General features: G+C 39.3%; 1 protein-coding gene across 1 annotated transcript in view; it reads left to right on the forward strand.

Annotated features, from left to right (window-relative positions):
* Window positions 1-19,158: 19,158 nt before the first annotated feature.
* Window positions 19,159-20,584, forward strand: part of PLCXD3 (phosphatidylinositol specific phospholipase C X domain containing 3) — a 160,817-nt gene continuing 159,391 nt past the window's right edge. The window contains exon 1 of the mRNA XM_058564165.1: window positions 19,159-19,417. Within this exon, the coding sequence (XP_058420148.1) occupies window positions 19,315-19,417 (103 nt within the window). The 5' untranslated portion in view covers window positions 19,159-19,314. The remainder of the gene's footprint in view (window positions 19,418-20,584) is intronic.

Raw genomic sequence — 20,584 nt, forward strand, 5'->3', positions numbered from 1 at the left:
TTCAAATGTTCCTGAGTGAGTTACATGAATGTCAGTCATTCAAACTTGATGTGAATTAGTTTAAAATGTCATTTTCTTTCAAACGAGTAGCTGAGATAATTAACACCCAATGATAAATGATAAACTTTTAAACAATGGGATCAGAGGTACCTTAGAAAGTGGGATACATCCTGAAGACCTCAGTAGACCGCACCTGTAGGTGGAGACTTGGGTCAAGCACATATAGAAGGAAGTATTTATCATCCTAGATGTAGGGACCTATGAATAGAGGTGAGAGATGTCTTCCAACTGGCTGTTACTAGTCTGTAACAGAATTTACATGCGTAAAAGAAAATAAGACATGCATTCATTCTATTTGCCTCTTTGATCTCTATATACAAGAAACTACCCTAGAGAAATGTTCTTACCTGGGACGACTATACAAGGAAAGAAAGCATGGGACATCATGCTGAGATACAGAACTTACATAATTAAAAGAGAGAGATGGACATTTCCATGAGCAGAGGCCAGTGAAACATTGTCCACTTTTTATAAAGTGATATTGACAAATGCTGAGAAATGCTAAATCAGGACCTCATGCCTTATTTAGTCTGATTCTTCCTTTTTGGACCAAAAGCATACTTTGAGAAGCCTTGAAGGTACCTACAGTTCCAGTGGGCCTGACTAATTCAAAGCTCAAATAAAATTCCCTGTGGTTTAAACAGACTAGTTCTGGAGAAAAGTCCCTGACAGGCAAGCATGGATTTTGAGAAGTTTCCCCTCCTTGAGACCAGAGATTGCTGAAATGTAAATGCACAAGTTGCTCCTTTTGACCACAACCATATTAAACAGATTGAGATTATTCCTAAGGAAGAGATCTCAGGAGAGGAATTTGAGGTACTGTGATGGATGGTGGAGGAAATATTTTGAGGACCCAGGCATTTTACCACCAGCTGCCTTCTCTACCTTCTAACATTCTTCCTACGAGAAACCAGGAGGCCAATCGCAGGCTTTACTTTGACAACTCCATGCTGACTGCTGACCCGTAAAGAAATACTACCAAGTAAGTGTTCCTAATATTGTCTGATATAGATTTGGGTTCCCCTACAAGCAGAATCTGAGACACGAACTTGGGTGCAAAATTTATTTGGGAGGTGACTCCCGGAAGTAGAGTGAGGAAGCAAGAGAAGAGAGGCAGGGAAGGAGCAAAAAGCAATAAAAGGTACATTATTGAGCTGGTTACTGTTATGGGCAGCCACAGAAGAGTGAACCTCAGAATTATCCCTCTGAAGGATAGGAAGCTGGGCCCTTGATCTATCAACATCCATTCTCCACTGTGAATAATGCTGCAATGAACACGAGAGTGCAGATATCTCTTTAAATAGTGATTTCATTTCCTTTGGATACAGTACATGTTACAGTTATAATTAGTGAGCTTCTATTCAGCATCCAAATGGCTGGCTTCTAACAGAATTGCTGCTGTACTCCGAGGGCTCTGGTAGTGATGTCACCAAGTCGAGATAAAATGCAACAATTCTTTAGTTACTACAGCTTAGGTGTTTTTTCCCTATTAAAAACCATTTCACATGATTAATTGCCTTTGCTAGACTTGTAACTCTAAGCTACTTGATACCATGTATCCTTAGAATGTATGGAAGCGTTTCTACAAAGGTTGGAAAATATTAGCCAGAAAGAAGAATGTAACAAGAAAGCTTCTGGACTAGGAATCAGGAAACTGGGTTCTCGATTCTAGTTCCAGGACTGTCTTTATTTAATTTGTGACCTTGAATGAGTCACTTGATTTCTCTTAAGTCCTTATTTGCAAAATGAATAAGTGAACTGACTTGGAAAGAAGGCATCCAGTGTCTTCTCTCCCTTTATATTAAGGAGTAATTTGCATACTGTGAAATGCATAGGTCTTTAGTGCACCGTTTCATAAGTTTTGACAAATGTGTACTACATTTTGACACAGGTATAAGCATCACCCAAATCGAGATATAGAACATTCGCATTATCTCAGAAAGTTCCCTCATGAACTTTTACAATTAATCTTCCCCCAGGGTAATCTCTGTTCTGATTTTTATCACCACAGTAGTTTTGCTTGTTCCCTGACATCATTAGTTAACCGCTGCTGCATAAAAACAACCTCAGAACTTAAAACAACTATTTATTAATGGATCAGCAATTTGTGCTGGGCTAGTTTGTGTGGTTCTAGTTTCAGCAGGACTCACTCAAATGTCCATGATCAGCTGTTAAGTCTGCAGCTCTAGCATGGCCTTAGCTATGGCATTTCATCTCTGCTTCACATGGACTCATCCTCCAGCAGACTGTCTCAGTCTTGTTCACACGGTGTCCGCATAAGTTTCGAAGAGCAAGTGGCTATGTGCACAATCTGATCTCAGAACTGGCACATCATCATTTCCACTGCATTCTATTGACAAAAGTCACATTCCAGGGCAGATAAGAGGAGATGAATAACTGACCACTCTTGATGGAAGGTTGGAGAAAACATTGCAAAGGGCGTGGATATGGAGAGGAGTGATATGGCTATTCTTGCAATATACTCTACTTCTACGAAGGGAATCACACAGTATGTGCTCCTTTGTGTCTGGCTTTTTTCTCGCAACATAAAGTTTTTGAGAGTCATCCCTATTGTTAGATCAAACTTTAATTTGTTAATTTTTATTGATGAGTGATGTTCCATTGGATGAATAGACCATGACATATTTATTCATCCTCCTCTTAATGGACAGTTGGATTATTTTAGTTTGGAGATTGTCTTAGTTTCCTAGGGCTGCCGTAACAATGCGCAACAAACTTGATGGCTTAAAACAACAGAAATTTATTATGTCACAATTGTGGGGGCTAGAAGTCTGAAATCAAGGTGTCAGCAGGGCCATGCTCTCTCTGATAGCTCTCTGGGAGAATCTTTTCTGCATCTTCTAGTTTCTGGCGTTTGCAGGCAATCCTTGGCATTCCCTGGCTTGTAAATATATCATCACTTCCGTCACATGGCTGTCTTCCCCTGTGCGTCTTCACTCTGTGTTTGTCTGTCTCTGTGTCCAAATTTCCCTTTTTATAAAGACACCAGCCATATTGATTAGGGCCTACTCTAATGAGCTCATTTTATCTTGATTATCTCTGTAAAGACCCTATGTCCAAGTAAGGTCATCTTCTGAGGTACTGGGAGTTAGGATGTCAATGCATCTTTTTTGGAGGACACAATTCAACCTGTAACAGGGATGCTATGAGTAAAGTTATTATGAACATACTTGTGTAATTCTCTTTGTGGTAATATACCTCATTATTTTGGAGTACACTTGAGAGTGAGTAATAGGTAAAGTATATGTTTAACTTTGTTGGAAGCTACCAAACAGTTTTACAAAAAGGCTGTATTATTTTACACCTTTATCAGAAATGCATGAGAGTTCTAATGATTCCACATGCTTGCCAAGACTTGATATTGTCATTCTTTTGAAGCATAGCCATTCTATTCAGTGTGACTGATATCTCATTTTGGCTTTAATTTGCATTTCTGTGATGACTAAGAATGATAAACACCTTTTCATGTATTTTTTTGCCATTTATATATTTCCTTTTGCGAAGCGTCTGCTCAGTACTTTTCCTTGGCTTTGGTGGGGTGGGGGGAGTAGTTTAATTCTCTACCTTCAAAATGTTACAATTCAATACTATGATGTATTATGGGCCGGCCCCGTGGCTTAGCGGTTAAGTGCGTGCACTCCACTACTGGCGGCCCGGGTTCAGATCCCGGGTGCGCACCGATGCACCGCTTGTCTGGCCATGCTGAGGCCGCATCCCACATACAGCAACTAGTAGGATATGCAACTATGACGTACGGTTCTCTACTGGGAGGATTGGCAATAGATGTTAGCTCAGAGCCAGTCATCAGCAAAAAGAGGAGGATTGGCACGGATGTTAACTCAGGGCTGATCTTCCTCAAAAAAAAAAAAAAATTAAAAAAACAATACTATGATGTATTAGTTTCCTATCACTGCTATAACAAATTACCACAAACTTAGTGACTTAAAACAATAAGAGGAAGAGGTCAGAAATCCGAAAATATGACTTATGGGAATAAGACCAAGATACTGGCAGATCTGCATTCCATCAGGAGATTCTAAGAGACAATCTGTTTCCTGGCCTTTTCCAGCTTCTCAAGAGACTGCCTGCATTCCTTGGCTTGTGGCCCCTTCCTCCATCTTCAAAGCCAGCAGTTCAACATCTTTAAATCTCTCTCTCTCTTTCTCTTCCCTCTGCTTCTCCTCCTTCTCATCTCCTGCTCTGACTCTGACTCTTCTGCCCTCTTGCCTCCCTCTTGTAAGGACCCTTATAATTCCATTGGGCTCACCCAGGTAATTCAGGATAATCTCACATCTCAAGATCCCTAACATATTTACATCTGCAAAGTGCTTTTTGCCATGTAAGGTAATATATACACAGGTTTCAGGGATTAGGTTTGGATAACTTTGGGGGAGCCATATCCTGTCTACCACATATGCCAGTTGCTAAGCTGTTTTTCCTTGGGGACAAATCTACTTTTCTAATTTCCGATTTGAAATAATAGGACTCTGAAAATTATATTTCTGCTTTAGTATCTGGTTCTCTCTTAGGTTATGCCAATAGGGGGCATTAAAGGATACTAGAAGGCAAGAAGAGGAAGAAGGGACTTAATTCTTTCTGTTTCACTTGATGCTCTTGTTAGCATTACCCCAGCAATGGTCCTCACTGGCAGCAGCAGATGGTGCAGATCCCAGCTTTTTTCCACCTTTCCAGAATGGCCACACTTCCAGAATCAGTCTCAGAGGTGCCCACATAAAATGGACAATGGACTTCTTCAAAGGTCTGAGTCTCTACTCATCAAAGCCACTGCTCCAAGCATCCCATTTCTGATAGCCTCTAATTATTTTCTGTTTCTCCAACTAGAAACGACAGCAGCTTCTTGCAATAATTACAATAGTGTTCATTTTTAGATTTTTCACTTCTCCAACATCTGTTTAACCAACTCCCTACATTAAAATCTCTTGGTTGAGGGGGCCGGCCCAGTGGCGCAAGCAGTTATGTGCGTGCACTCCACTTCAGTGGCCCAGGGTTCGCAGGTTCCAATCCCGGGCGCGCACTGACGCACCGCTTGTCAAGCCATGCTGTGGCTGCATCCCATATAAAAGTAGAGGAAGATGGGCAGGGATGTTAGCTCAGGGTCAATCTTCTTCAGCAAAGAAAAAGAAAAAAAAAAAGGAGGCTTGGCATCAGATGTTAGCTCAGGGCAGATCTTCCTCACACACACAAAAAATCTTCTGGTTGGAATACCTAGTATACTTTTGTTTTCCTGATACATTTCCACTATGATCAGTTATTCAACTCCTCAACTCCTTCAACAAATGGGTACAAAATTAGAGTGATAACAGCCTTAGAAGAAATGGATAGGAATAGCTGTGAAGGAAGAGAAATTATCTCAAGGCTGTCTGATGCTGGTTCTTTCACAGGAAACATTGTGGCATAGAAAGACAAGTCCATCTTCCCAACAAAATCATTTCACATGATTATAAGGTCAAAATTTTCTTCTTCTTCTTTTTGTGAGGAAGATCGGCACTGAGCTAACATCTGCCAATCCTCCACATTTTGCTGAGGAAGACTGGCCGTGGGCTAACATCCATGACCATCTTCCTCCATTTTATATGGGACGCTGTCACAGCATGGCTTAGCCAAGCAGTGTGTCGGTGCGCTCCTGGGATCCGAACCGTCGAACCCTGGGCTGCCGCAGCGGAGCGTGCGCACTTAACCACTTGCGCCACCGGGCTGGCCCCCAAATTTTCTTCTTAATGTGGAGCAACCAAACTCCAAAAGACATTCACACTGGTTTTGATTTTTTTTTTTTTTTTGAGAGGAAGACCACCCCTGAGCTAACATCCAATGCCAATCCTCCTCTTTTTGCTGAGGAAGATTGGTCCTGGGCTAACATCCATGCCCATCTTCTTCTACTTTATATGGGATGCCACCACAGCATGCCTTGACAAGCGGTGCATTGGTGTGTGCCGGGATCTGAACCTGTGAACCCCAGGCTGCCAAACTGGAGTGTGCGAACTTAACCGCTTGCGCCACTGGGCTGGCCCCTGGTTTTGATTTTTTTGAAACAGAAAAATCATTTTAAGGAATGCAATACAGGATTATTAGAAAGGCTTAATCCAGGTTAAAGTTAAAACTATGCGGAAAACTGATTTAGTTTGGCCAAATTTAATTTAATACTTATATAATTTCTCATACTAGAAGTTTAATAGTCCATCTCAGTGAAGATTTTAATAAAATTTCACATGCACACATCTGTGTGTGCATGTGTGCAAGAGAGAGATTTATAAGCTATTTACAGTCTTCAAGTAAGTTGCCGAAAGAGACTATCCATTTGAATTGCTAGACGTGTGCTACAGTGAAACCACACTGACAGTTTGTACCTCATTTATTACATGTTTGAACATCCTTTAGATTATATTTTGCCAGAGATAAATGCACTCTACATAAAATAATAACGTTTCAATCATGGAAATGTGATCTTAATCATGTTTAAATCTGCGTTTTATACTGACATTAATTAGCAACCCAGAGCCCCTTCTGAAGCTCCACACCCGTCTTTGAGGAGGTTATTTATCAGATAGGAATGATGTTTGTCTAGGAGAGCACTTCTCTTAATGGACCTAATATCATTATTTTTTTAAATGTCCAGATCCTCACCCCCATCCCTTCTCCCCTACTTCCTGCTAAACTTCAATGGCCTAGGTAGTTCTTTAAGGTCATTGACACACCGGGAGGAGGTGATGTGATATAAATCTACCAGAAGTCAATACAATCAAGTACATATGCATTAAAAAGATAACACCTTGGGAGTGGGTGGGAAGAGTTGAGGATATGGAGCAAGTGACACTGCAGGGCACCGTATGTCTGAAGTGGGGTTAAAATGAACAATGGCAGTTTAAAGGGAAAAATAATCCACAAAAGGAAAAACTGAACTAGGATGTGTGTGTGTGTGTGTGTGAGTGTGTGTGTGTTTAGACTAGAAGGTGGATAATACTACTGTGTTCCAATCTGAAGTCTAGTGCTAGTAGTAAGGAATCCAGGGAATGTATTGTAGGTTCAGGCGTGTAGATTCTTTTCCACCGGCTGCCTCCTTGAGTCAGTGCCCATGCTTCTGCAGCACCCTCCTCCTCAAAGCACAGAGCCTCAGGGTTGTCACAGAATTTTCTCATACCCTAAGAAACGTTTGTGTACTGAGAATTTAATGGGCTTTTATGATGAGATTAGTCATACCATTGTCTAATATGTTGACCCATCATAGAAATGACTTTAACAGCCTGAATTATGGTGAAAATAAAAGATTCATAATGTATGCTAGTTAGAAAAGAAAGGAGAGATTCTATGGGAAAAAAATTAATTTTGATTTGAAAATATAGAGGTAAGGAGAGGGACTGTCCTTGAAGTTTAAATTTTAGAGGAATAATACCAAACTTAAAGATATCGGGATTGAAAGGAAGACCAAAGAAGAAATCAAATCAAAGAGCAAAACCCACCTATAAATTAATTTTAGGTTTATAAACCAGATTTATGATTCAAAACTATGGGCAAAGTTCTAACTGGAAACCTTAGTGGTATACCCAGACTCCCATACACCCTTCCTCTTCATATCAGAGGATAGTGAGCATGGGGAAAGTGAAAATATTGGAAAAACATATATTAAGGAGTATAAAAAGGTTACAGTTGTAAAAAGAAGGTTTGAAGATACTTAGTACATCAGCAAAAGAAACATGTGGAATATGGCTACAGTGAGCCAAATGGCAAATAAATGTGAGTGGATATATATTTAATCATGGGGACCTTTGCATTTCTCTGATGATTCAACTGAAAGTTCAAGCCTAGAGAGAGGGCCTTGGGCACTAATGGGTTAAAGTATCTTAATCACCATGTGAGGTAATAACAGAATTAAATACGTAATGTATGGCTTATCCTAGTGCCTACAGTATGTACTAAGGACTCAGTAACTGTACCTAATATTATTAGTATGCCTGCCTTCTTCCCTGGTAGTGATTTTCAGAAAATATGTGGTCAAGAGTCTGGATCACTGAGTGAAATATAGCTGATTAATTTCTCTTTTAATTATTAAGTCAAATGAAGGTGTGTTTTCTGACACTATTTTTAAAAATATTTAAAGTTATTCTTAAGATGTTATTTTCCATCTTCTTTTAGCTTGGTATACGTCCCTGGAGATTAAACAAAAATTTACTACTTCAGTCTAATATCTGTTGAAATGATATATACTGCCAAAATACCTAAACAAAAAAGAAAAAATTCAGGCCTTAATGATACAGGCACAACATCTGAATAATTGAATGAATTGCCCCATTTTCGTCTGTGTGTTTTGTAAGAGGGTAGCTTTAGGCATAACTACACAATAGAAAGTGAAGTGAAGAGAAACAAGCTAATTAGTGTTGTCAAATAAACAAGAGCTAGAGGTGCCAAACTTGGTATCTTGATCCAAATTAATTAGTCAAATTTTCTGCAGTAATTGTGTTAACTGAATAATTGCCAAATTTCAACTTTTCTTTTTGTTGTAGAGAATGGTAAAAAAAAAAATCTTTGTGATGTATTTCATAGACATCTCATTTTACCCTTTGCCATGTTTTTCATCCAATTTTTGTTTTTGTTTCTCTTCTTGGCTTCCCCTACTTTCGTTCTATGATGGTTTCTGCATTTCTTCTTCTCTGTCCACTGCTAGTAGTACACATTATAAGGACTTGTCCATAGGCTAATCTCAAAATGATTAATACTTATCAGTGGAAGATACTCAAAATTATTCTTTGTTGGTCTGAAACCATTGCACCATCTTACTTGCCAATATTTGCTTCACGTGAAATCTGTCCACATAATTTCTAAATTGTTTATGATATATTTTAATTGCTCCTATAACTGTTAACTTCAGCAAATGTCCCACCATCAAATCACATCATTAAACACATTGCATATGGAAATGTGCTTACTTCACATAGCCTTATTATTGTTTCCAACAGCTATTTTGTATAGTTTATTTTAAAATTGTTTTTGACTAGGTAAAACCCTCCCAATCCCCTTTAAAGTCACTGTAATGAACTGCAGTTGGTTCAAACCCATTCTTTTCAAATGCTGAATTTTCCAGACCCTGTGTCTCTTAGGTATAAGCCAAGAGCCACATCTAAGTTTTTTCAGTGCTTGTAAAAGAAAATAAGACCAGCGTGAATAATCATAATAGATGTATTCTTTTTCGATCTCACTAAGCAAAGTTAATAATGAGGTATAATGAGTAATATCTTTGTGGAAAATTATACCAACAATTGCCATGTATGAAGAATTCAAGTTTTATAATTACACAAAGTATATGATAATGCTGGGTTATAATTTTCTCACTATAAATTATTTTAAATACAAAATTACGTCCTTGTTATTAGCCAGTACATACTGGGACATTCTTCCTTTGTTGTTTAACAGCCTGCAGGTGGCCACATTACTTAACCATAACTTTAAGTGTTGCACTTTTTAATTTCCATACGAAAGTCAAGATTAATCTTGTGACCCTTTGTGTCTGCACACCAGCATAACTCACTTTGAGAAGGGTACCCTTTTTCAGTGCCCTGACTGCATGGATTTTCTGCCAAACTCATTAATTTGGAGGTTGCATATTACTAATTTTTCTGCTTTAGGAACGAAGTGCCATAACTTCCTCACCCCCCAATGATATTTGTGTGGGTGTCCTCTTGGGTTATATTTTCTCAGCTCCTATTTCCTTCCATGTGCTTCACAAATTAGAATCACTCGGACAGGGAAATAAGACATTTAGGCATTTGCAGTCTCCTCTTGAACCTTTTTGTCAGTTGCTATCTGATTTATTATAGATTTTTGCATTCATCTCTTCTGGGTCCACAATTGTATTTGCTAGGGCCGGGAAAGCTACTCCTTAGCCATCTTGTATTAATAACAATTTGTTCTTATTTAATGTTGTATAAATTTTGTAACACTTTCTGCAGTGTGTGTAAAGGCAAGTTTATTTATGAGCTCTTTATGTCAGCTTTCAAAGATACTCTGATTCCAACTATAGCCATTTAGCACTCAGTACAAATATTAGATAATTATTGGGTAGAATGCATTCCTATGTCTTTGAAATATACTGTTTTTCTGTAACTGTAAAATGGTCTTTATATGTATTTGCAGAGACGCTTGCAAACATATTCTTAGTATTTTTGTAAAATGTTATTTTCAAACTGTATTCAGTAATTAAGTAAAATTATATTATTCCCTATATGAGAAAGTAAAAAATATTGTGTCTTGTATAAATATGATATATAATAAAATAATTTAGTAGTCATGTGGGTTACTTGATATATAGTAGACAAAATGAGCCCTAGGTCTCAAGTTTGATTTTTATTAGAAATTCATGCATTTTCTTCTGCTTTTAAAAAAAAACCAGACAAATATTTTGATAAAAAATACACAAACTTCAATCATTTTAAGAGAAAGGCTTTAGGTTAAAAAGAATAAATGCAAAGATTATGACACACATTGATTCAGGGAAATTGATTATCTTTTCAACAGCATTTGCCCATAGTATTTATAGAACCAGAGAGTGTGGTTACTTTGAATTTAGAGCAGTCTATATTTGCAAAGTTTTAATTTTTTTTTTTTTACAATGTCCCTACAAGTTGTAGGTAGGGAAATATAACATCCCCAAGTTGTATATATTTTCCTACCTACAACTTGATTTAAAAAAGAGAATTTAAAGCATCACATTTATATTGCATCTAGGTTACCAATCAGTGAAGTCAGAAAAATCTCAGTCAGTTCATTCAATCGGTGATTTTTAAAATCTGAATTGACTGATTGCTTGACTAAAGTAAATAACCAACTTAATATATTGAAATATTATGGATGAAATGTTACTATATATGTAATTTACTTCAAAATAATCCAATTTGAAAGAGAGGTGTGTTAAAATAAATAAAAATTGCCCATGAGCTGATAATTATTGAGGCTGGGTGATGAGTGTTTGGAGGTTAATTAACTGTTCTTTCCACTTTTCCAAGTGTATGAAATTTTTCATGACAAAATGTTTTAAAAGACACCACGTCAGAAGCCAAGCTGTGGCTATAAACCACAAAAACAGTTTAGTGTTTACCACCAGGACAGTATAGTCACAGGCTTACAATAGCTGGCCATGATAAACACATGCCCAGAGCAAATTATCAGTCTGTTCATGTTCAGCACCAGAGTTGTAGACAGCTACTCCGAGAATCTGTAGTTGATGGCTTAGATGCAAGATGCCCTAAATTTATGTGTTTGCTAAGACAAATAAAGGATCTGGGCATTTTATTATATCTTTCTTTATTAAGTTTTTGAAAATCTAAATAATTTACAGATATCTTTCTTCATGGTATGAAGAAAAAACTTAAACACATTTTGCTTTGCTTTCCCCCATCCTACCCTCACCCTTATAATCTCTTTGACAAGAGTGCTGTGGCCAAATATTACAATGTTGATTTTGAAAATTCAAGGCACTCTAAGTGATGTGGAATTAACCTTTTCAAATAAAAAGGATACAGTAACATTTCTTTAAGGGATGGTTACATTTGAGCCATTGAGCTCGAGCATGAAAAAGAGTAGCTTCAATCTTTAAATTGTTTGTTTATATGATGAAAACAAAAGGAAAAATTTCAGACTTAGGGATTAGGGGTTGCATAGAGTCATAAAGAAAGGTTTAGTACTTAATGAAGATGACTGTCCAATCTTTAGAGTAAACCATTATTAGGCAAAATTGCGCTCTTAAATGATGCTGGACTGGTAGTCAGCAAAATGAACAAGCACAAATATTCATTGTCTCTAATTCTTCCTTGTTTCCCAGTGCTGAGCATTGCTCAGAGCTCCCTGAACAGCCAGATACCTGTCCTGCCTCTCACACCATGCCCAGACTTCTGACACTCTGTTCCACAGCTGATCTGCAGTTCTAGGAATAGGGTTAGTCCTGAGCTAAACTGAAAGCTCGTTATTTAACTTCTCTTCTCAGAATCTCTTTCTCTAAGGTGTTAGTGGTGTCCCACAGCATTACCTATGCCTGTCAGACAGCCCTAGATATAGATGATTGCCTTTGGGATTTGTGAGAAGAGACTGGAAAGAAATTCAAATTGAGTGAGTTACCCTGTAGCAGGAATTGTCTTTGCTTCTGTGTACCTGAAGAACTATTGACAATGGCAGGAGGATACAAAAGGTTTTGCAGGGCATACTTTTGCAAGAACACACCTCAGCTTGCATATGTAAGCATGTACTTTGCAATATTGCATCAATCTGTTTGTGCCATAAATTGTAAGTGAAAATCTTATTGGTGGGGAGTACATATCAAAGTTCCCAATGACATCTATCATTGGCAAAGGTCTACTAGACTAGGAATCTGGGAACCTCAGATAAATTAGATTGTGCCGTGTCCTTCTACCATGGGTGAGAAAGAGAAAAATAGTCCCTGACATCTAGGAGTTCTCTTGGTGCTATTAGCCAGGACTTGATGTTCACCTGTTGAACATAAACATATTTATGGACCATAAATATCAGGCAAGGCCACTCTGGTACCTTGATGAATAAAAAAAAAAAAAAATGAAACCTCTATGATCATGTATGAAAATAAACAGAACATTAATATTGTCCAGGCCACAAAAATGATCCAACATCCCCCACTCTAAGAGTGACTCCTGCTTCTTTTCTTATGACAGTTCTAGCCTTATTCTAGTCTCTCCTCCTTCTAGATAAGATTTATGAAGATACTCATTGAATTATTCCCCATACCACTTCCTGACAGCATCCAAATCAGAGCAAAACCTTACTTTCTAAACCCTCCCCCACATCACCTAATCTAAGAGCAAATCCATAATAAGTTCTTTCTAACACCCTCTTATTGAGACATCCCAGGGTTCCCATGATGTGCATTCTCCTTTGCTAAAAAAGTAATAAACCCAATTTGTATAATTTCAGGTGTGTTCCTGGTAGTCACTGGCTGGAGGATAAACTATCACTAAATAAATGGTTATGTTGAGAACTTTGTAACTGATAAAACAAGTATAATTCTTTTGTCCAGCAGAGTCACTGGTTATTAGCTTTTTTTCATTGTGATAAAATATTGCTGTTACTTGCTGTCAAGTTGGCTCCAACTCCTGGCAACACTTGGAATGAGTGGTGTCCACAATACCCTGTCCTCAACAGCCCTACTCAGCTTCTGTAGATGCCTATGGCTTTCTTTATGGAGTCAATCCATTTCATATTTGCTCTTCCTCTTTTCCTGCTGCCTTCTAACTTTCCCAGCATTATTGTTTTTTTCCAAAGAATCCTGCCTTCTCATGAAGTGCCCAAAGTAGAACAGCCTCAGTTGTATCATTTTTCCCTCCAGTGATAGTTTAGGCTTAATTTGCTCTAGGACCCACATCTTCATCTTTCTGGCAGTCCAGGGTATCCATAGAGATCTCCTCCAACACCATATTTCAAATGAATCGGGTTTTTTCCTATCAGCCTTCTTCGCTGGCCAACTTTCACACTTGTACATAGTGATTGTAAATACAATGATGTGGATAATCTTGGCCTTGGTCTCTAATGACACTTCCTTTACACTTGAGAATCTTTCTTAATCCTTTCATTGCTCCTTTCATTGTCTCTCCAAGTCTAAATCCTCTCTTAATTTCTCGGCTGCAGTCTCCATTTAAATTGACAACTAAGCCAAGGTAAACAAAATCTTTAACAATTTCAATGTCTTCATTGTCTATGTTAAAGTTGTGTAGTTCTTGTGTAGTCATGATTTTTGTCTTCTTGATGTTCAAGAGCAGTCCTGCTTTGGCACTTTCTTCTTTCACTTTTGTAAAGTGTATAGTGCAGTGGCATTAAGTACATTTTTATTTTTGTGCAACCATCACCATGATCTATCCATCTCCAGAACTTTTTCATGAGCCTAAACTGAAACTCTGTACCCATTAAACAGTGAGTCTTCATTCTCCATTCTCCAACCCCTAATACCACTGTTCTACTTTCTGCATCTATGAATTTGACTATTTTGGGTACCTCATGTAAGTGGAATCATACAATATTTGTCCTTTTGTGTCTGGCTTATTACCCCAAGCATAATGCCTTCAAAGTTCTACCATGTTGTAGCTGAATTTCCTTTCTATTTAAGGCTGAATAATATTCCATTGTACGATTACACCACATTTGGTTTATCCATTCATCTGTCAATGGACATTTGGGTTGTTTCCACCTTGTGGCAATTGCGAACAATACTTCTATTGGTGTAATTATGGTCATAATTTTTTTAGCGATGATGAGTAGAATAGTTTCAGGATTTTTCTGATTCTGCACATGATCCTAAAGCAGTCTTCCTCTTCCTTCCCATTCCCCGTGCTCTGAGAAATCAAGCATTTTGCTAGTAGTGACTCTTGGAAATCTAGAAGAGTACATTGGTTATTTCCAAGTGTCATCACTGACTCTCCAAGATAGCGATAGGGATGGGAAGAATCAGGGGAGACAGTATGAAGAGGCAAAACAATTCTGAACCAATTTTTCTTTCAAAATATATTTTCAAAACTAAATTATAAGACTTCTGCTACTTAGCGAAGTGCTAAAAAATGGCATGCTAAAGAAGGGTTTGTGACATTGAGGTGAGCGATACAGCCAAGTCATTTGTTTACTCAGCCATTAAGCTATCATTTGCCACTTTCTGCCTGAAACATAAACTCAATGAGTACAGGGAGTTGCTGCTGTATCTTCTTTCTCTAGAATAGAGCACATAATAGACACCCAATAAATATTTATGAAATAAGTGAGTAAATGAATGATTATAATGAGCCCTTATTACGTCTTAGGCACTGTGAGAGGCATTGTAGAGTATCAACTAACACCATCTCTGTCCACATAACGTTTTAAGGCTAGCTGGGGAATTAGAAACACTTACAAGACTGCTATAAACAAACTTCATTGGATGTGCAGAAAAAGGAAAGATTACTTCAACTTATGGATAGTAAGGGAAGTTGCAAAGAAGAGTTAGAATGGTAAGAATTTCGACGGATGAAAGCATGAATGCGCATCTCATGTGGAGGTAATAGCATGAGCACAGGCACAGTTGCAAGAAGCATAATGATCAACTAGTTTATTGAGCTTCCACACTGTTCAATAAACTGTAAATTCTTCACTTCATTCAAGCTTCATAGCACCTTCTATTTTCCCAGGTGCAAGGAGAAATAATTATTCTTCACACTTCAGTTAAGGAAACCAAGATACACACAGTAATTAATTGGGAAAACCTGGATTTGAATCCAGGCCTTCAGATCCCATAGCCTGTGATTCCAACCACTAGATTATGTTAATTCGGTATTAATTAGCCTATTTTGGGCTGGCATATAAGGTGTAGATGTAGGGAAAGAGAGGAGAGATAAGACTGTAAACTCTGCAGGGTTAAAATGATGGAGAAAAGTGGGAGTTATCATTGTTTTCTATCTTGAATTTAAGCAAAAACAGCATTTTTATACTTAAATATGGTAAAGTTCTTTGGATGAAATATTTAGGTAGAGTTTGTAGAGATTGGTAAAAATGCATAGATTATTAATAGTAAATAATCTACAATAAATTTTGCAAAGGTTCTTTATTGCCCTTTTGTATATATTTTTTTAAAGTTTGACTCTATAAATGTATATTTCTGAACACTGTGGTTTTTTTTAATGATTTGGCTGAATTGTTTTAAACAGAGTTCCTCTTTTAAAATATTATTCAGCTGAAATGTGTTCTAATGTTTTTTGACCTAGAAGAATCCTTGTTTTTCAGAATGTAATTCAAAATCAATTTATTTGAAAAAATAAAACATATATATCTCCAATAATTAAGAGATATTATGGACTAACAAAAGAAAATACATAGCAAAGAGCCTTGTATTTTTAAAAGTAGAAGAGGATATGAAGTAAGGAAATGTTCCGAATGAGTAGCAATGTTTATAAACTGTGCCTAGTGTCATTTTGATGTACAGCTGAGAATTACATGAATAAGTTTTAATAGTAGCTACTGCAATAAATCAGTTTTCTCTTTCGATTTATGCTTAAAAGAGTTGTTTTTTTTTTTTTAATAAAGTTTGTTACTATTGACACCACAATTGAAAATCATTAGTGTTTTCTCATCTCTGTTGTAGTGGTAAAAACGTTGATCCATACCCTGAGTTGTCTGGGTGGAGTAAAAAAACTAAAGTAAATATTTACCTTCCTCCTCTTACTATTTCCAGCAGCTACATGTATGAGAAAGAATCGTTAAGGAAACAGAATTATAGAATAATAGAGTCAAAAGGGGCCCTAGAGATTGGTAACAACTTCTAGTTTAGTTTGCCAGTGGGTGTGATGGTTAATCTTCTGTGTGAACTTGGCTAGGCTATGATGCCCAGTAGTTTGGCCAAACACTAGTGTAGATGTTGCTGTGACGGTATATGTGGATATGATTAGCATATACAATTGTTTGACTTTGAGTAAAGCAGATTACTTTCTATAATGTGTGTGGGCCTCATCCAATCAGTTGAAGGCCTTAAGAACAAAGACTGAGGTTTCTTGAAGAAGAAAAATTGTTCTACAAGACTGCAACACAGAAATCTTACTGAGTTCCCAGTCTGCCGGCCTGCCTTTCAGATTTGCCAGCTCTTATAATCACGTGAGCAAATTCCTTAAAATAAATCTCTCTCTCTCTCTCTTTCTCTATTTTTATATATATATATATATATATATATATATAATGTATATATATATATACACACACACACTACTGGTTCTGTTTCTCTGGAAAGCAATGAATAATACAATGGAAAAAGTAAGGCCCAGAGAAATTACATGATTTTCCTAATATCATTTAGTAAGTGGTGGCAGAGCTGATAATAGAAAGATGGGGAAACTAGGTCCTAAAATTACATAAAATATTGATTATAAGGCCAGGAAAGAAATTCAGAACTATCAACTTTCAGCCCTGTCTTCTCTAATGGATTGCATGCAGAGAAATGTAAAGTTTTATGCAAAACAAATACATTAAAAATTCTGACATTCAAAGCAGGTAAAACAGGGGACAGATTGTTTATCTGCTTTACCAAAAGAAACAGTGTATGATTCTTTATAGAGGCAACTTTCATCAACATTTAGGGTGGTTTCACTTTTAAAAAATGCTTTGTAATCTTTTAGAGACACATAAGTTCAACACACTTGAACAGGGCATGTTTTTAAAGTGTATCTTATTAAAAAATATTCCCAAGATTCAGTAATTATTTCATCCTCTTGAATGTGAATATTTTATAAGGATTGAAAAGGCAAAGAGAGGGAAATACACAAATGTTGTTCTAATAAATGTAACTCTCACATTTTGTATGATGCTTGGCTGGTAACAAAGCTCTGTCATATACACTCTTTCCTGGAAGCTTCACCACAAGCTCTGAGTTACTATCACCATTTTATAATGGAGACAACTAGGGTTGACACAGACTAGAGGACTTGGCCAAACTACTCAGAGACAGAGCAGCTGATCCCAGATCTGAGCTCTCCTCACTGCCCTGCAGTAATGTCCACAGACCACCAGCATTAGCCAGAACGGTGTTGTTTGTGGATCTCCCGACCAAGAATCCTAGAGTGAGTTAAATTCTCAGTCTCATCAAAAGGATATGTGGGTCCTACTGTGCTAGCAAGAATATTAAGATTTGCCTTGGAAAAAAAATCCCAGCATATCTCTTTCTCATTCTTAAAGATAACCCTACCATATTCTCTTGAAGCTATGAATGGATTCTATGGGACCATGGAAAATTTGATCACATGGATAAGGCATTTTCTCTCCTCTCTCCATCTTTCCCACAATGGTCCCCATTTGGAGTGAATATTCTTTGGGCTCTGCATCCTTGCACAATAAGCAAGCTTTAGTTGTTGTTTTTAATGCTATATGGTTTACTGAAATAAAATGATCATTTCCTTGTTTTTCAGCTCTCTCTCCCACCTTGGTTTTCATTTCCCCAACCTAGTAGCATTTACTTTAGGAAAAAGATTTATACACCACTAGATCAAAGATCAGAGGTCCCTTTATTGCATCTACAATCTCTGGGTTGCAAAGACCCAGCACATTTTCAGTCCATCACTTATCATTCCTACTCGGGCCACCCCTAGACTGATCACATTTGTTAGACTTGATTTCTCTCCTCTTTGTCATCTGAGAGCAGGTGGACCAAGACAGTTCTTTGGAAGCTCAATGAGTGATTTCTCTTGAGAGAGGTATATCTCTCTAGTCTGCCAAGGAATGAAAATTCAGACGATCACAAAGATCATTTTGAAAGGTGCCAAATAAATTCCACCAAATGCTGCTGGCAATAATTACAGCATGTCACTGGGAAATGTGGTGATTTTCTTCTAGTATCAGGCTTCTGTCTGATCCTGAGTGCCATGAAAATGACAGAGAGGAGATAGGCAGCTTTCTCCATAGAAATAACACCGATTTCTCATGATCGGGGAAAATGAAGGGGTTGAAGTGCTTCTTTACCTTGAAATGTCTGAAACAGGATACCAGTGATTAAGGAGGAAACACCTAGAATTTACTGCCCTTTGCTGACAGCACACTGGTCAACTACTCCAAAAATTAGGCAAAGTGGTGAATAGAGACCACCATTTTGTTATAAGCAGGGCTGTGGGCTCCAGCTGAGGAAAGACGTAACCTGTTGTAGTTTACAAAAAGGAAAGCTCTTAGGTAAGAATGGAAAGTCTTGAAAGCCAGTATGCGAGTCAGCACCCAGGAAGGTGATAGAAGCCCAAAGTCTACTAGGAATTTTAGGTCCAACCACAAGACTGTCTTTTATACAAACAGGATCAGGAAGTCACATCAAAGGGCTGAGCAAGACCATGGGCAAAGCAGCCGGATAAACCAAGTTTAAAAAAAAAAAAAAAAGGAATAATAAGCCAAGGAGAGCTGCAGAATGGCGAGAAAAGGCAGAGACGCATAGGCGGGATAAGACGGGAGGAGGGAGTCGGGGAGGGAGGGGAGAGAGGAGAAAGCTGAACGCGGACGTCAGGAACAAAAGCTCCGGCGGAGTCTGGCGGAGGCACTAAGGGAGCATGGGGTGTTTTGAATAATTATTAAAATTAGCATGTGTCTGCGCCATCCTGTGGGTGTGGCGCAGAGCGGAGTGTAAACTCTAGCGGGGCTGGAGCAAACATTGGATTAGCGGCAGCAACCTGCCAGCCTGCCCAAGGAGTGCGGGGACCTGCGCGCGGCACGCCGACCGGCACCATGGCCTCGTCTCAGGGGAAGAATGAGCTGAAATTCGCCGACTGGATGGCAACTCTGCCGGAGAGCATCCACAGCATCCCCCTCACCAATTTAGCCATCCCAGGTAGGCGCGCAGAGGCTGCCGACGGGGCGCTTGGCGCCCGCTCCACCTGCCCCGCCCTGCTTTATCTGCCACTAACTGGTAACTTGCCACGATGCCCGAGGGAGGAAAACTCGTCTCCTGGGGTGCGTCTCCGGCCAGGCGAGCGCGTGCCTGGGAGCCTTGGGCCTCCTGGCCTTTTCCAAACCTCTGGGGACCGTGGCGCGGGGAGTCAAGGTGACTGATTTTGCACTGGCTTTAGAAGCAGGCTGTGTGAGCGGGCTGGGTCAGGGGAAAGGCTTGGCTTTAGGATGGCGCCTCGTGCCCCCCCCCCGCCACGGTTTTCCCTGCAGACTTGGGGGTTGGGGGCGACTTCTGGGTCTGTGAGGTGACCGTGCGCGGTGCGCGCGAGCTGGCGTCCTAAGGGCTCGGCTCCGGCTGGTGGACATCGAACTCCATCCTGTCACAGAATAGAGCGGATTTGGTAGATTTCTGCGTTAGAACCTACTCGAGTCATTGTTATTCGTCCCCAGTCTCCTTTAAAGAGACAAAGCGTTTCCCGAAGAGTGATGAAAGTTCAGGGACCGGCGACGGCGTGATCGCTGCCCTTGACGGGGAGCTGAAGGGGCGAGGGGCGGAGGGCGCCGCTTCCTGGTCTTCGTGCATCCGGAGGGCCTGGCCGGGTGGCCACCGTCTGGATTCTGGTCCAAGTGCTGTTAGCAACGTATAGCGCCCGGGTCAGAAAAGCAAACCCTTGCAGCCTGTGCGTTTGCTGCTTGGGACAGAAGCCGAGCAGGGGAACCTGCGTGAACAGAGGCTGAGGGATGGGATTAACAGGCAAACCGTAGGGAAAAGGTGATTGTGCGGCGTCCAGACAGACTAGAAGGAAGCAAGCCTGGGCAAAGCGAGGAAGAGACTGGAGGGATCCAGAGGCTTCAGCAGGGTGCGCGCGACGTGGACCAGAGGACTGCGCAGGTTTCTGGGGCAGCAGCCCCCAGCTCAGGTGTACAGGGGAAACAGTCGTTCAGGACAGTGTAACACTGTGACAGCTGGGGACACGGCCATACTTCGCTACCAATTTGACTTTTCACTTGGGCCGAGGGTGCAGACGCCTGATTCTTCCAGGACCGGGGCTAGAGGGCAAATTACCCATAGGTAGTCCACTCCCTGCCCTGAGCTGAGCCCAGTTCT

This window comes from Diceros bicornis, chromosome 20 (assembly GCF_020826845.1).
Source record: "Diceros bicornis minor isolate mBicDic1 chromosome 20, mDicBic1.mat.cur, whole genome shotgun sequence".
Taxonomy (NCBI): domain Eukaryota; kingdom Metazoa; phylum Chordata; class Mammalia; order Perissodactyla; family Rhinocerotidae; genus Diceros; species Diceros bicornis.